The following is a 17,122-nucleotide window of genomic DNA, read 5'->3' on the forward strand; positions in this document are numbered from 1 at the left end:
GCCAAGCTTCCCCCCCTCCCCTGCTTCTTCCCCCAGCGTGGTGCTTTCCTGCCCCTCCTCCTCTCCTTCCCTGCGCCAATCAGCTGATGGCCCTAGCGAGGGGGGGGGGGAAGAGTAGCAGTGTGCACACAGCTCTGTAGAGGAGGCAGAGAGAGGTAGGGACGGAGCCTGGGGGAAGAGGGTGAAACAGGGCATATTCCTTCCAGCCCCCTGCCGTGAGCCGCTCAGGGCAGGGGGCTGGGAGCACTCTCACGAGCCGAGCACCCCAGCCCTCTGCCCTGAACCCCCTCTGCCCTGACCCCTGAAACACCGCCCCCCCAGGTCTGGGGTCCTGGCCACAGGCCCTACTCAGCCTGCTTAGGTGAACAGAACCCCAGGCTGGCAGCGAGCTGAGCAGGCTGGTGGCATAAGATCAGCATTTTAATTTAATTTTAAATGACGCTTCTTAAACATTTTGAAAACCTTGTTTACTTTACATACAATAGTTTAGTTATAGAATATAGACTTATAGAAAGAGACCTTCTAAAAATGTTAAAATGTATTACCGGCACGCGAAACCTTAAATTAGAATGAATAAATGAAGATTCGGCACACCACTTCTGAAAGGTTGCCTACCCCTGGTCTAGGAATATTTGGTCCTGCCTCAGTGCAGGGGGCTGGACTTGATGTCATCTTGAGGTCCCTCCTAGCCTTACATTCCTATGATATAATTCTATGATTCCTCTGTAGCATAAGCATCTTAGGCATCTGTATCACAGGCCTGGTCTACACTGGGGGGGGTGTGTCGATGTAAGATACGCAACTTCAGCTACGGGAATACCGTAGCTGAAGTCGATGTATCTTATTCCAACTTACCTCCTGTCCTCACGGCATGGGATCGACGGCCGCGGCTCCCCTGTCGACTCCGCTACCGCCGCTCGCTCCGGTGGAGTTCTGGAGTCGACGAGGAGCGCGTTTGGGGATCAATATATCGCGTCTCGGAGACGTGATATATCGATCCCCGATAAATCGATCGCTACCCACTGATACGGCGGGTAGTCTGGACATACCCTAAGGTAGCTGTGCTGAGCCCATTGCCTATTATGCAGACCAATATTGTCTCATTGTGTCCTTGTGCCCTTCATCTGTCTGTTGTCTCTTGTCTTCTAAGCTCTCTGGGGAGCTAGGCACCTAAATGTCCTTAAAAATCTGTCCCTAAGTGATTTGACCAAAGTCAGACAAAGAGTCAGTCTCAGAGCTGAGAGCAGAATGGACGTCCCCAGATTCCCAGTCTAGTTCCCTAACCAGTAGATCATGCTGCTTCCACATGATAACAGTCTATATACGTTAACTGGACATGTTAGATCTGTCATCATAGTAGCTAAGATGAACATGAAAAGGGCTATCAATCCCCGGGCTTCATGGCCTCAGATGGTCACCAGCGGGGTCAAGCAAAAAGCTCCTTCCCCTCCCCATTTTGCATAATTGTGGGAATTTAGGCCCTGATTCAGAAAAACATGTGAGCATGTGCTTAAGTCCCTTTGAATTCAATAAGATGAGCACATACCTAAAGTTCAGCATGTGTTCAAGTGCTTTGCAGAATCAGGGCCTAACCAGGAATGGCCCGCTGTTAGACGGACGATGGATCTATTCCAGTGTGGCAAATCTTATTCCCCAGGTTGTATGAAACATTCACAGTGAAACCATCCAAAGTTGAGGTTTTGGCCTTTCATTGTAACTTAAAGACATAACCTTAATTGGGGGTGGGGAGGATTTGGGGTATATTTCATTGTAAAAACACACTTGAGATTTTGTCAAAGAAATTTTTCACAATATTTCAGAGCCCCATCCTCCTCAGCTAATTAAACACAGTTTGTACCATAGACATTTCATTGATATCTAACAAGATACTAGTCCAAGTGATTTCATTGGAGAATTTGCAAAGAGTGTTTATCTAAAAAATTCTTCTCCCTGTACATTTTGGGTAAGAGTTGTGGCCTCTTTATTTATACATAATTTTGCATGGTCTTGTTATGCTTTTTCCTCCACCTACATGCACAAGTAATGCAAAAGCAATGCAAATTAAATTACCAATAAAAATATAAACATAATTTGTTCCCAGCTTTAGACTTTATAGGCCTTGTTTGAGCTTCAGACACATTTTTACAATTGACTTCTAAATTCCTGAAAAACATGGAAACACAACTGGCAACTTTCAAGTGCCACTAGTGGGCACCACTATAATTATTAGGATCCTTTGCACTAATGAGAGATCTCGTCCAGAATGATAAAAGGGCCCAACGTGTTGTTTTTTTTAAAAATCCCATCTGATGATGTTTTGACTATAAAAATAACCTCATTAATGCAGACAAAAATGCAAACCTAGTCTCTCTAGAATGCAAGAAGACCACAGGAATCCCACGTTATCCTGACTTCCTCGCCTTATTAGAAACAGCTGTGTCTGTTGGTAACCTCAGACCATTTCCAGGTTTGACGCTGAGGAAAGAATTTCACAACCTCTTTGTGCATCTCAGCTTCTCCGAGTGAATTCAAAACAGGTCTTGCTTGACCCTCTCTTTTCCTTTTGCTTTCCAATGAAAAACACACGTCAGAAAGACCCCTGCTATTGTAAACAAGGGCTTGCTGCACATTTCGTTCTTGCGGATACAAAGTGGGGATGTATGACCTGTCAAGGCAGAGATAAATACTATGGGTTGGATCCTCAACTGATGTCAATTGGCAGAGCCTCAATGGGCCGTTAGACAAAAAGACAGCTTCCAGAAATACTGAGCTCTGATAATCACATGATATTTATGTGTAACCCACACACCTTCTGGGTGTGGTGTTCTGACCCATCTAGTGGCACCCAGACCACTGAGAGAGAGGTAAAAATGAGTCTGCTTTACAGCCTGAGCTAAGAGCCAGTTGGCTTTTAGCTCATGTGGTAGAGGCTCATGCACTAAGCTCCAGAGGTCCCAGGTTTGATCCTGCCCGCCGACGATCGGGGTCTGTCGGTGTTACATGTGCACATTGTAATAATGCTGAGCCCTGCCATAGTTACAGTGCCTTCCATCCCGGAGTCTCGCAGTCCCTTGCTAACAGTAATCACCCTTCACAACCCCATGAGAGGTTAGTATGCTTACCTTCATGGGCAAATTAAGGGCCTGCTGCAGAGCCCATCAAGGCCAAGGGAAGTCTTTCCATTGACTTCAGTGGGCTTCGGATCCGGCACTAAGGGCTAGATCCACAAAAGGATGGAGGCATCTAAGTGTTACTTAGCTATCTAAGTCTAAGTGTTAGCTCTTCCAAACCCCTGTACAACTGCTGCCTCGCCCTGTAGGTGCTGAATATTCCTTGGCACCTACCTGTCTGCCAGTGGGCATGTGCAAAGCCATTGCGAGGATTCACAAACTAGGTGTTCCCCCACTTATCTTGCCTGCAGGGTTCACTCTGATAGGTGCTCTGAGAGCACATCTAACCCATAAAAAGTAAGGAGGAGACGGTGCCCCCCTCCCCTTCAAAATAGCCAGAGCACTCAACTAGGAGGTAGAAGGCCAGGGTCCAAGTTCCTTTTCTGACTCTGGCAAAAGGGGGATTTGAACTTACGTCTCCCACATCCATGGGTATAAGGGTGGCGCCTCCTTCTTTTTTATCAGAAAGCGCTGACCTGGCTCAGTTGCCTAACTCCAGGAAACGGGTCATGCTTCCGAATCCTAAGCAGAGAGAGGCTCCTTCCTCTAGCCCAGACTCAGGCGTCTAACTCCCTTTGACCTGTGGGGTGAGTGTGGCCTAAAGAGAATGAATAAGATCTCTGGGGTGTGGGAGCTGACAGTGGGAGGAGGCGGCTGGGTTTAGGTTAGACTGATAGTTTGACCGGAGTTAAGATGCTCTGTATACATGTTAACCTGTTGTTAAGTTACTAGCAATGACTGATTATTAAGACTAGTGGATTACTTGGATATAAAACAACACGTGGTACCAGGATTGAAGGATGTGATAAAAAAGAACTGGAAGAAGGAAACTAGTGAAAAATTAGTTTGAATGAAATAAGAGGGATCAATTAAGAGTTCCCACATTTCTAAAAACGTCGAGAAATGCCGCAGAAAACTGGGAAAGGTTTAAAGAAGTGTTTGATTTATTTCTGAGGGCATCAGGATTTACTCATAAGGGAGATGAACAAAAGATTGCTATCTTTCTGAATAATGCAGGTACTGAAGCCATTTCATTATATAATTCATTGGAGCTTAATGTTAGGGAATTCACCACTCAGCATGCGGGCTTCTCAGAATCCCATTCTTAGGTGCTTAACTCTCCCCATGCATTGTATAGGGAGCCTGAGCACCTGATTTGGGGCAGCAGATCCCACTAGGCACCAGTGCGCCTAAACGGTAGGCATTGCAATGCTGAGCCTAAATCCCCTTGGCAGTTCTGACTCACTGCCCCAAAGGATCTCCCATGTATGGTGACCTGATTTCCATACTGACCTCTGCCACAGGAGCACTGACAGGGAGAGACAGGGCAGAACTCAAAGGAGAGCCCAGGCGCTCCTGTCTCCCAGGCCCCACTCCGCTTCCTTCTCATTGTGCATCCACATGTACCCTGGCCATATTTATGTCCCTCTTCTGCCATGCTGCTTACGGTTATCACAGAACCCACTTTAACCAGAAGGCTTTGTCGTTTGTATTACAGCAGCACCAGGAGACCCCAGCCAAGATGAGGGCCCTATTGTGCAAGGCCCTGTACAAACCCATATCCTAGTCTGGCATTGCACAAGAAGGGTGTGGCTTTTACACTGAGATAGCTAACTGGAGAGAGAGCTCAGTGTAAAATCCTAATCGGGGACAAAGCGTAGGTAGTTTATACCTTGATATAGCTGGTCTAAGGAAACCCCAGGTGGAGGTATAGGGTTGACCTCAACTAGCTGCATCAAGGTCAATAAAATTACCCCCCTGCCTTGTCTCCACCAGGATTTTATATTGAGATAACTATCACTAGCTAGCTATCCCTATGCACGAGCCACACCTGTTCTGCAGTGAAGAAGACATAGCTCTAGTATGAGATAGTCTCTGCCCCCAAAAATTTATAATCCAAATAGAAAAAAAGGTGGTGGTGGTGGTGGTGGGAAACTGAGGCACAGAGGGATGCTATGACTTGCCCAAGGTCACACAGCAGATCAGTAACAGAAGTAGGCATGGAGCCCAGGTCTCCTAACCAACTGTGTCATCCACTGGACCCCTTACTGGAGTTGACTTCCATACCTATTGCCTACTTGTTCTCTTTCTTCTAACCTATGCCTACTTGTCACAGCCATATGCTGTGAGCTCCTTGGGGCAGGGACCAGTCCTTCCTGAATATCTACCTAGCACACTGCAGGAGTACACCGTAAATACAGTAGAACCTCAGAGTTATGAACATCTCGGGAATGGAGGTTGTTCGTAACTCTGAAACGTCTGTAACTCAGAACAAAACGTTATGGTTGTCTTTCCAAAGTTTACAACTGAACGTTGACTTAATACAGCTATGAAACATTACTATGCAGAAGAAAAATGCTGCTTTCCCTTTATTGTTTTAGTAGTTTGTTTAACACAGTACTGTACTGGATTTGCTTTTTGTTTTTGTTTTGTTTCTGCTGCTGCTGCCTGATTCCGTACTTCCGGTACCAAACAAGGTGTGTGGTTGTCTAGTCAGTTCGTAACTACGGTGTTCGTAACTCTGAGGTTCTACTGTAAACAGTAATAACTTTGCAATGCAATGCTGAAGCAAGAACCATGAGGCACCCTGCTCATGGACTGGTAGTGCTCAAAGGAACTGATTCCTTCAATGGACTGCTTATATGAAAGTGGTGTCATCCTGGGATCTAGTCCAATTACTTTTCAGCCTCCAAAATAAACAGAGATTCTTTTCAGTTACTTTGCATCTTGCTTTATGTGTTTAGCTTTATACTTTTATGCTGACCGAGTGGGTGTATTTATGTGCCCATGTAGCTACACCAAGGGGTTGGGCATCAACTCTTTTTTGGGAGGGGGAGAAAATGGAGAGAAATAAGGTGCAAATTGCTTTCACAAGGGCCCCCTTGTAGCTCTTAGAAATAACACATGCTCAAGGGTTCCTGTCCGCAAATTTCAAGTGACTCTTTACAAGCTATTCCTTTTGCCTGCGAGGCTCCAAATACTTATCTAAGCCTTTCCTGAGAATACACAGTGCAATGTTTCTCCTGGTAGAGGAAAGACAGGGCTCAGTGGTAATGAATATAAAATGGATCCATTTTGAAGCTACTAGACTCAGAAGAGACCCTGTGGGGCTTTCTAGTTATCTCACTCCCAGACTGACTGACGGAGCCTGCGCTGCCTACACTCACTACATAGCATCCGGACCAGAGAGCAATGAAAGAGGCTACTGACTCTGTCTCGAAGTGGCGCGGCAGATGAAAATATGCAACACTGTTCTGAGAATCAGCCGGTGCAGAGGGGAAAGTGGGCGTGCCATTGCTTTCATTATGGGGTAGCAGGAGATGGCAGACCAATGAGAATAATGAGAGATGGATCCCGTCTCAGATTTGTATCAGAACTGGAGTTCTTCCCATGTCTGGGAGCGTTTGGATTTGGGGGATCCGCTCAGTTATAAAGATCAGGTCTGGACCCCAGCATCCCCACTGAATGTTCTGCGGGGCGCCCAGCTCTAGGGAGTGTGCGGTTACAGTGGAAGCCGCGGATGAGGACCTCGCGTCTGGTGGAACTCTTGTCGATGGGGTTGTATGTGAACGGTTTCAGTGCACTGCAATGTGGAAATCCCAGGTCTGGTTATAGGGAGCTTCTGCCTGGAGACATGAGGGACAAAGTAACTGCCCTGGACAAGGGGGACACTGTGCTCACGTAGGTGTAGTTTGACTTCCATATTTGGGGAGTAGGGGGCAACTCCAGTCAGTCTAACAGGACTGTGGTTCGGAGGCAAATTCTGCATCTGCCTGAGGCTTGCAGTTTGGATGGGCCTCCCCAAACAAAACCCATGTGTGCTCCCCGACAGCAGCTCAGGTGATTATCTTTGATAGTAGGGTTTTTTTCCTTTAGAGGAGGGTAGGAGGGTCAGGAGAGAATTTCTAAGCCAGCGGCTGATCTGCCCCATGCAGCAGTAGAGCTAAGCCCTGAGAGTTTGACTGCCTTAAGTTTCCTGCCTTCCGAAGCTAGCAAGGCCCAGCGTTTACACACGGCTCCAGCGTATCAGGGCTGCCCTTTCAAACCAGCTGCGGCTCTGCTTTAAAATCACAAGGATCCCCTGGAATCATTGATGCCAGCAGCCTGGGTCTGTTTACTGACCTGCTGGCTGGAGCATTCAAGTACCAGCCCCTTCTGTCAGCACAAAGGACAAAAACAGGATCAAAAACAAATCCGTCATCAAGATCTCTGTGAAATACCCCACGATTGCAAATCACCAAGCCGTGCCAAAGATTTCATAACCTGGTAAGAACAAAGCTTGTCCTTGCTGCTCCCAGCCACCACTGTACTGGCTGGTCCGAGTGGCTTACTCACAATCACATGCCACAGCCAAAGGTAATTACTTGCCACAGCCCAATTTGCTCATGCCAGGAAGAATCTCTCAACCTTACCGTGCTGGCTACTGTTTAGTGCTGACAAACCCCAAGCAAGAAACATGTGACTGTGAGAATGTGCCTGTGGGTGTCTGTCAGGGGAGGTGTGGGTGAGTGGGTGAATGTGGGGTGTCTGTGTGTGGAATTGTATGTGGGGGGGGGTGATTGTGTGGAGAAGTATATGGGAGTGGATGAAGGTGTGGCCATATGGCTCTGTGCACACACATGATGCACACACAACAGTGGCCTCAGCTGAAAAAACAATTGCATGAAAATGTCAAACAGGATGTACCATCTTCCCTGCCCACTTCTGAAGGGGAGCTATCCATGACGTAAGGACTGTGATTCAAAGGAAGAAAACAGATCAAAGCTCTCCAGCCAGACTCCAGACCACATAACTGTCCTGTCTTCCTGACCATGGGACTCTTGCTGTAGGGTTTGTTTACATCTATGGAAATTTCATGTCATTGTGATGTGATATGTGTTGCAAAGAAAACACACTGTTTGGTTAAGCAGAACTTCTGTGTGTCACTTTGAGCCCTCCCAGCCATCCTCGTGAGGGCTCCTCGGTAGGGCTTCCCCATTTTTCATTTTGAGAAGGGGAATTTTATTTTTTATTTTTGTCTTTAGGGAAGAAACGATTAACACTGACCCTGGGGTGTGTCTGTATTTAGGTATCTGGGAGGCACAGAGAGCTGCAGCCTGGATTTATGGCTGTTTCCACACTGCCACTCCAAACAACTCAGCACTAACCTTCATGCTGGATTTCTTTTCAGCGCTGGGTGCCAATCATACCAAGGCGGGGATGTCTTTTATGAACTAGTGTTTGATGAGTGCTGGCCCATGAAAAGAAGCTAACCTTAAGGTAACCTAGACTATGCTGGGTTTATAACGTCAGCTTCCACTTCCTCCACCGGAAAAGTGACCAGAGAACAATAGAGGGAGCTCTGAAGAGATCTCAAAGGGTTTATTTTATTCATTGGCTTTAATTGATTACAAATAATTTTTAATTACATGCTTTTAAAATTTAACTGAACTGGCATCTTACTGCACTCTCTGAGCCCTTCACATACCTGAGTGAATTTAGCCTCACTGGGTGGGGTAGCGATCATCAACTGCACTTTATATATGAGGAAAGCAAAGAGAAGTTAAGGGACTTGCCCAAGGTCACACAGGATGTCTGTGCCAGGAATATAAGCCTGGTTTTAAGACTCCCAGGTCAGTTCTTTAACCATCCTTCCTCCGAGGGTCAAAACATTACAGTCCTTTACACTGCAAGGGTTTTTGTCTGAGAATCTCACAGCTTCACACCTCTCTTATAGGTAGCAAAGTGTCATGATCCTCCCAATTTTGCTGATGGAGGAAATTGAAGAACAGAGAAGGTAAACAACATGCTCTTGATCACTTACTGAGTCAGTGGCCATAGAGCCCATGGGTATGTCTACACAGCAAAAAAAAAAAAAGACCCATGGTAGCGAGTCTCAGAGCCTGAGTCAACTGACTTGGGTGCAGAGGGCTTGTGCTGCAGGGCTAAAAATAGCAGTATAGACGTTTGGGCTTGGACTGAAATCTGGGCTCTGAAATGCAGCGAGGTGGGAGGGTCTCGGACCCCAGGCTTCAGCCCAAGCCCACACGTTTAGACTGCTATTTGTTAGCCCCAGTCCTGCAAACCCGAGTCAATTACTTTGGGCTCTGAGACTTGCTGCTATGGTTTTTTTTTTGCTGTGTAGACGTACCCTATGAGTCCTAATTCCAATTGCTTTGTTAGTCACGAGGCTGTACTCAAACTCCCAAAGCAGGAGAATTTATTTTGCTTTAATTCAATTACACTTTCTCTAAGTGGCAGCATCTACTGTGCTCTCACTTGTTCAACACACGAGTTCTAGGGCTATTTTCCCCTCACTTTAGGTTCAGCCTGCAGCTGAAAAATGTGGCAAATTTGGATGAACTTCAGGAAATGGCCCCACAGGCTTCACTAAGCATTCGATAAAGCGCCAGTGCAGCAATGCCCATAAAATACCCACAGATATGCCATAGGCCCATAACAGGCCTACAGTCCCTGTACCCAGCTCCCATTGGCACAACTGGAAATGCCGCCAAGGAGTGGGCCATATGTACTGCTAGGTAAGACGACGTAGATTGTAAGCTCTTTCGGGCAGCGACCCGTCTTTTTGTTCTCTATTGCAAGTGAATTAAACTAAACCAAATGAAGGCCACTTTAATTCTGAGACAGCATCCACACAGGGGTTTAATGTGATTTAAGTAATCCTCGTTGAATTCACACCTTTAGTTAATTTGGACTGGTTTTTCAGAGTATCCTTGTCTAGACAAGTTGTTCCACTGCATGGACTTATTGGGATGCAAAACCAGTAAAAGAAAAGCAGGATCAACGCTGTGTATGTGAAGGCGAAAAGTATAACTGGGTTCAAAAAAGAATTAGAGAAATTCACAGAGTTCAATGGAGATAAATTCAATGGCTATTAGCTAACATAGCCAGGGACACAACCCCATTCTCTGGGTGTCCCTAAACATCCATCTGCCAGAAACTGGGATTGGACAACAGGGGACAGGGGACGGATCATTTGGAATTGTCCCGTTCTGTTCATTCCCTTTGAAGCATCGGGCACCGGCTATTGTCAGAAACAGGATATTGGGCTAGATGTACTGTTGGTCTGAGCCAGTGTAGCCATTCCTATGTTCCTATGCACATGGAAGGCTGGACACTGCTCTCAGTTATAATGATGTAGATTGCTACTAACTCCGTTGGCTTCAATGAAGTTACTCTGGATTGAGGGCAGAATCTTTCAACTAGCATAGTTTTAGCTTATCAACGTACAAGATCAATCCATATAAGAAAAAAGCACCACTTGTACTCAGATCTCTAAGGGGAAAGTTCATGCAAATTGTCTGCCATTAGCAATTTCTCGAGTGTGAACTCCTCCCAGAGATGGGCATCAGACAACTAAGCCATTTTTGCAAATTTTACCTTTGAAGGCAGAAAGCCAATGGAAAACTATACAGGGAGCCAAATGTTACAGAACTATGGATCAATACCAAAAATATTACATGTTCGTTAGCACTGTTTCTTGTCTAGTTGAGTTTCCTGAAATCTTCTGAATGCTACACACCAATATGAACAAACTGAGCCAAATATGTTCCTGATGTAACACTACTACACTCAGCTGATTTATACTAGGGATAAATTTGGCCCTCTGTCTACTAACTGTATACATAATTAGTACAATTCATAGATGACTCAGTTATGCTGATTTAGCTATAAACAGACATATAATTGTGTGGGTGTATGTATACAAACACACGCATATAAAGATACACAACCAAACTACGATAGTGCACTGTTAATGTTGCAAGTTTGCACAATTAAAGTCACAAGAAGTCAGTAAATGCAAAACTTATGGTTTCTACAATTTTATCAGCTTGCCCATATTGCATGTCTTGTATGTACTCTGATATGTATTTTAGAATATCAATTACATATATGAATCTGTGTGTTTTAGCAGAAGAAAAATAGGAATAGAAAACACTTAATACATGAAATGCAACAGTTAACATTGGTATTGGTGCCCCAGCTTGTACCATTTCTCCTTTCACTTTCAAATAGGACACACAAGTCCATTGATTTTAATGGATTTTACTATCCCGTTCTCTGAAGATGTGTGTAATCATAAGAACACATGAATAGATGCAGACATATTATCTGTGCTCCTTCCTTCTATTCTATACTATTAATTATTCATGAAGCTGTGAGCCCAGGATCTGCTGTAGACAGAGCAAACATGAGAACAGATACTCCACCCCACTGCATTTCACACCTATCCCCTTCCATTATGGAGAGGTTTTTCATCTGCTAGAAATTAATATTGGAGAACCAACAGCTTTATGAGGTTCCAAATTAAGACACACAAAACCTGGATCTCAACCTCCAATCCCTGAACAGGAAAAACTCCAATTGACTTTAAAATTATGGAGTGAAATCCTGGCCCCATCACAGTCAATGGGAGTTTTGCCATTGACGTCAATGAGGTCAGGATTTCACCCCTGGAGTGTAAGACGGAGAACTAGGTCTTTGAGCAATGAGAAATGCATGTACATTTTTCTTCCGCATCCAAGGCTCTAGGTAATTGAAAGTGGCCATAAAATTGTAACAGCAAAACGATATCAGATTGATAGTTTCTGCATAGATGGACAATTGCTATTGCAACGTGATCTATATAACTTAACCGTGTCAACAGGGCTCTGAGCCAAAGGAATCTGAACCCTTATGAATCTCAGTTGCAAACAAAGTTCATGCAAGTGGCTAAGGTTGTTTCTGAGATGGTATGTTGGTATATAACAACAGGGACAGACATCTCCCGGAGACACGACCATTCAGTCCCACCGGAGAAGGGACCTGGAAAGTTTGTGGGTTTGGGTGTTGTTGTTTTTTAAGTACAATAAATGTTATAAAAGGGACAGTACCTGGTCTCCAGGCTGTGGGCGCATCACAGACACACGATCATAGCCTTTCCGCAACAGGACCCAGAGAGCATCCAACTTGCCCTGCAATTACAAGAAATACGGTGAATTATTTTTGATACGCTCAACAAGTGTTTGGTGAATAGCTCAGTTCAGGGGCAGCACAGCTCGGACCTCTATTTTGATTAAACTGAATGCTGTGCTTGTGAAAGGTGCTGGATCATCAATCATGGAGCTTGATGTCTTCTCTCAACAGAAGCTCTATCAGCACTTACTGTGGATTCAAAAAATGAAGTTTTCAAAGAGCAATTAGGCACATGAGTCCTGTTGAAAATCAACAAAAGCTGGGTGACTAACTTCCATTTGTACCTTTGAACATCTCCCTCAAATCTTACGGGCCACTTAAATACCTGAAAGGGTGTTTAAAGCATGCACAGTTCTAATGCAAACTTCCCCACTCTTCCCCCAGCCTTAACTCTCAGCTGGATGGGGACCACGTTGGGTTGAGGGGTCTCCATTGTCCATTCACTCCCTGGAATCTTTGCTGAGGTTGCTGGTGAAAATGCTATATAAATTCAGGAAACCGATCGGGTGCATTTATACATGACATTCCCCGCCAGTTCCTCTTTCTCTTCATTAACTGGGATGGAGTAGTGGGTTTGTAAGTAGTGATGGGTTTCCTATTAGCAGTGCCAACCTGGTTCTAACTGCTTCCACTCTGCTACACAGATCAGTCTGATGGTTGCATTGTGATATGTGTAAATAACCTGCCTTGGATTCATTAATGGAGCAGAGAATGAAAAACTATTTATCCAACCATCCATCCTCCACAAGACAGCTTGGTCATGACAATGTGCTATATAGAAACCCATTTAATCTTTCGTTTTAACTGCAGATTCGTAACAGAATATCAGGTTACCAAAGCTCATGTGCTCATGTCTCTCTAGCTCTGTCCCTTATGCCAAGTCAGTGTCTGTGACTTTTCCCAGCAATCACAAACACCCTTCAAAACCTTGTATTCCTGTATCCTCAGTGTCAGGGCTGGTCTACACTGGGGGGGTGGGATCAATCCAAGATACGCAACTTCAGCTATGCGAATAGCGTAGCTGAAGTCGAAGTATCTTGGATCGAATTACCTGGGGTCCACACGGCGCGGGATCGACGGCCGCGGCTCCCTCGTTGACTGCGCTACCGCCGCTCGCTCTGGTGGAGTTCCGGAGTCGACGGTGAGCGCGTTCGGGGATCGATATATCGCGTCTTAACGAGACGCGATATATCGATCCCGGATAAATCGATTGCTACCCGCCGATACGGCATGTAGTGAAGACGTACCCTCAGTCTCCCCACAGCTATCAGCCTCATGCTGTAGTACTGTTTGTGGCAGCAATTAACCTCATTGTGTGGTCTTTCTTTGGCCTTAGCTAAAGAGAAATCTTACGTGCAATTGTAATTTCACATCTAGCTGAAGGATTTCAACAGGGGGAATTAGTTAGAAATAGAGCTGATTGGAAAATGGATTTTTTTCCTGCAGAAAATGTCAAATTTCTATTGAAAAAACAAAATTTTTCAGCTTCCAGCTGAAAATGGAAAATTTTTGGATTTTGGCCTTTCAGTTTTCTGATAAAAAGCCAAAATTTTCCATAGAAAGTAGACATTTTGTGCACAAAAAATAAATAAAATAAAAATCATTTGGTCAAAAACCCAATTATCTGTCAAAAACAGTTTCAACAGGATGCTTTTGAGCAGCTCCCAGTTAGAGGCAACAGATTGACATGTGGGAATTCCTGCCTTTGTAGCACATCTGTGCAATCCCAATAAGGCATTCCTCTATTTCTGATTGGAATGAGGCAGCGAGAAAAGAGGCAAATACTGTGGTTGTTTTCCAGACGAGTTTAACGAGGCCAGAAAAAGTGTACAGCTGTGCACAGCACCATGTGCTCAGAAACATATATTCACTACCCAGGGATTCCCTGCATTGTTGTAATGTTCTTCCTGTCCCTTCTATAAGGGGCCACTCTTCCACTCTCAAAAATGAATCAGCTTCCCTGAGATCTGAAGAAGCGTTTTCCTGAGTGCAGCATGTTGGAATTTTTAATTTCCGGCTGAATGGAAGAGCACAGAGGTATACCTAGCATATTTATCAAACACTCTCTGCATTTCTGCCAATTGAACCTCTCCAGGCTGAATGCATGATACTGGATTTTTCTGGGTACTGCTACAGAAGGATGTTTGAAGACATTTGCAATAAAATTACGGTCAATCCTGGATGCTGCTTGCGATTAACTGAATAGCTGCCAGCAGTACCACACCTTTGTGTGGAACAATTTTTCAGGGAAATCAGTAGAAACCCCTATGCTGGAATCCTTCTACACATGGACTGCACAAACACGCAAGGCTAAGCAGAGAGCCAGTTCAGATGATCTTATCCTTATCTTGCTGACAACTTTCACACTAGAGCAGGTGGGAACTTTTAATTCCCCCCCCTCCCCCCCCCCACACACACAGAAAATGGACAATAAAGAAACAGTTTTCATTTTTGAAAAAATTTTAAGTGGAAAAATTTGACTTTACCAATAAAGAATAAATTTTTTTTTTAGTTTTTTAAAACCCAAAAACCTAAAAAATTTCATCTGAAAACTGAAAGATGTGTAATTTTTAGCTGAAAATATTCAGTTTTCCAAATAAATAAATAAATAAATAAATAAATTTCTTGTTGAGGAAAGAGAACATTTTTTGGTGTATAGCTGCAGACCAGTATGGGAGCAGAGGGCCAGACTGGAAGCTCAGACAAGCAGAGAGGGCTAGGGGTTGTATAAGGACAGCAGGGATCATGAGTCTGGAGGAAGTGGGGTAGACTGGGGTTCAGAGCTATGCAAATAATGAATTTTCTAGTTTGCTGCATTTCTCCCTTTCAGCTGGGCAAAGGGATTAGCAAACTGCTCTAAATGCACTGTTTTGCTTTGTTCCTTGGATTACTGAAGAACGTAAGAACATAAAATGACAACCAAACTGGGTCTGACCAAGGGTCCATCTAGCCCAGTGTCCTGTCTTCTGACAGCAGCCAATGCCAGGTGCTTCAGAGGGAATGAACAGAACAGGTAATGATCAAATGGAGCCATCCATTTAAACTGGATTATACAGCTGATAAATTTTTAAACATCTGAAAGAATGTTTAAGGGGGGGAGGGGGAGAGTCCATTTGGTACCATCCAAATAAGTAACAACACAAAAGTCTGCTGTCTGACAGCACTTAAAGTCCAGGGTATTTCAAGCTACAATATATCCACTCTCAACTAAAGGCAATCCACCTACTGGACAGACGCTCCTGTGGAAGCAAATGTAAAGGGAAGAAAAACTCCATCAGATAAAGTGACAAAAGCCAGGAAATTCCGAGTGAAGGATAGCGCTTCTGCGGCTGTGTGAAGCGAAGGATCATGTGCAAAGGAAGAGAGATGATCACCCCTTAAATGTGAATTTCCTGCTTAACTTTCCTCAAACATCGGTCCTAAGATTTGGTTTTGTGTTCTGCTTTATGAGGACTTTTTTTGTTGTTATTAGATTGCAACACGCACATTATTTACCTTCCATCCACTGAGTGAGGAGGTATTTTAAGCAGTGTAATACAACCAGAGGGAATGGTATGTCTTGTTTAGCCAATGGAGTTGTGCGCACTTCGAGCACTGGGATGAAGGAATATTTAAGATGAACACCAGGAGACATTTCCAATGGGTGAGGCCAGTGAGTCTGTGGAATATTCTCCCACAGGGAACAGTGGATAGTGATGTGTTATTTTCAAAGCAGACTGGAAAAAGCACTGAAGGATACACTCGAGTTAGCAATCCTGCTTTGGCTGGGCACGTGGACTCAATGACCTAATAAGTCTTTCCTGCCTCTGGCTTTTGTGATGATGTGAGCACTTCCCTGCACGACACAATGCAAATTCATCTCTATACGTTCATGTTGTCCGAGGAAAAGATTTGGCCAAGAGCAGAGTGGGGTGCTGGAAATTTTTCTGACTGGAGGGGAAGGGCAGTAGCAGATCATCAAGTTCCCAGAAACTGTTCCTTCTTTTCTGCTGAGTTCTCATGGATTGTGTTTAGGGAAAGTTTTGGATGCAGTTATTCCGTCTGCATACGTTGTCTTTTGGGGTCGTCCAGTGAGGGTGTGATGGAGATTAATAACTAGGTAAAGTCTGTTCTACAGATGGGCTCAAGCCACTCATTGCTGTAGTATGTGAGCACCTTTCAGACATACGTTAAGCAGCATGGCTATCCTCTGTCCCATGTGGTTTGTTCTCTCACTCACCCCCTTCTGAGGGGGAGAAGTGTGCATGCAGTGAAGTGGTTTGTTTTGGTTGGGCTTTATGTTAGTTGGTTTGAAATCTACCTGCTGCTCTGTGTTTATCTTAAACCTATCTCATAGAACTGGAAGGGACCCCGAAAGGTCATAGATTCCAGCCCCCTGCCTTCACTAGCAGGACCAAGTACTGATTTTGTCCCAGATCCCTAAGTGGCCCCCTCAAGGATTGAACTTACAACCCTGGGATGGTCCTTAGTGCTTGTGGGAGTTTGTTCCACAGTCTTGCACTGCCACAGCCTTAGCATAAATGAGAATCTGGCCCTTAGCTTCCGAGGCTGCTTTGAGTCGGCCAGAGAGCGTTTACAGGGCATTCCCTCCCCGGGGGATGGGCAAGCTGCCCTGCAGTGTTCCGAGCCCTGCCGACCATGGTCATTGGCCGTCATTCGCTCTCTGCGCAACAGAATCAGTCCTTCATTTCCTAGGGTCAGCTCTTCCTTGTGCCATCTGGCAAGAATTATTTTTTTCTTCACCAGGCTAATTATTAAGTAAGAACGGGAGCGAGGTTTCTCTCTCGCTGCACTCAGAGAATGGAAGACCTGCCTTTGCAGACTTTGTGGGGGCTTCAGGCATGAGTAGGGGAGAAAGCACTTTCGAAGGCTTAGCTACACCACTGCAAGAGCCGAGGGCCCCATTCCTCAAGTGCATTCTGGCTGCTCTGTACCACTCCAAAGCAGCCCTAAAGCCAGCTTAACCAGCCCCTCTCCACTGCCTAGTGGAACCCTTG

General features: G+C 45.0%; 1 protein-coding gene across 1 annotated transcript in view; it reads right to left on the minus strand.

The window, feature by feature from the left end:
* The window catches only part of ANTXR1 (ANTXR cell adhesion molecule 1), a 195,462-nt gene that overhangs the window by 34,895 nt on the left and 143,445 nt on the right, over positions 1–17,122 (minus strand). The window contains exon 17 of the mRNA XM_026657735.2: positions 12,044–12,124. Coding sequence (XP_026513520.1) covers positions 12,044–12,124 — 81 coding nt within the window. The remainder of the gene's footprint in view (positions 1–12,043; positions 12,125–17,122) is intronic.

The sequence above is a fragment of the Terrapene carolina genome, unplaced genomic scaffold (assembly GCF_002925995.2).
Source record: "Terrapene carolina triunguis isolate 2854851 unplaced genomic scaffold, T_m_triunguis-2.0 Scaffold53, whole genome shotgun sequence".
NCBI classification, from domain to species: domain Eukaryota; kingdom Metazoa; phylum Chordata; order Testudines; family Emydidae; genus Terrapene; species Terrapene triunguis.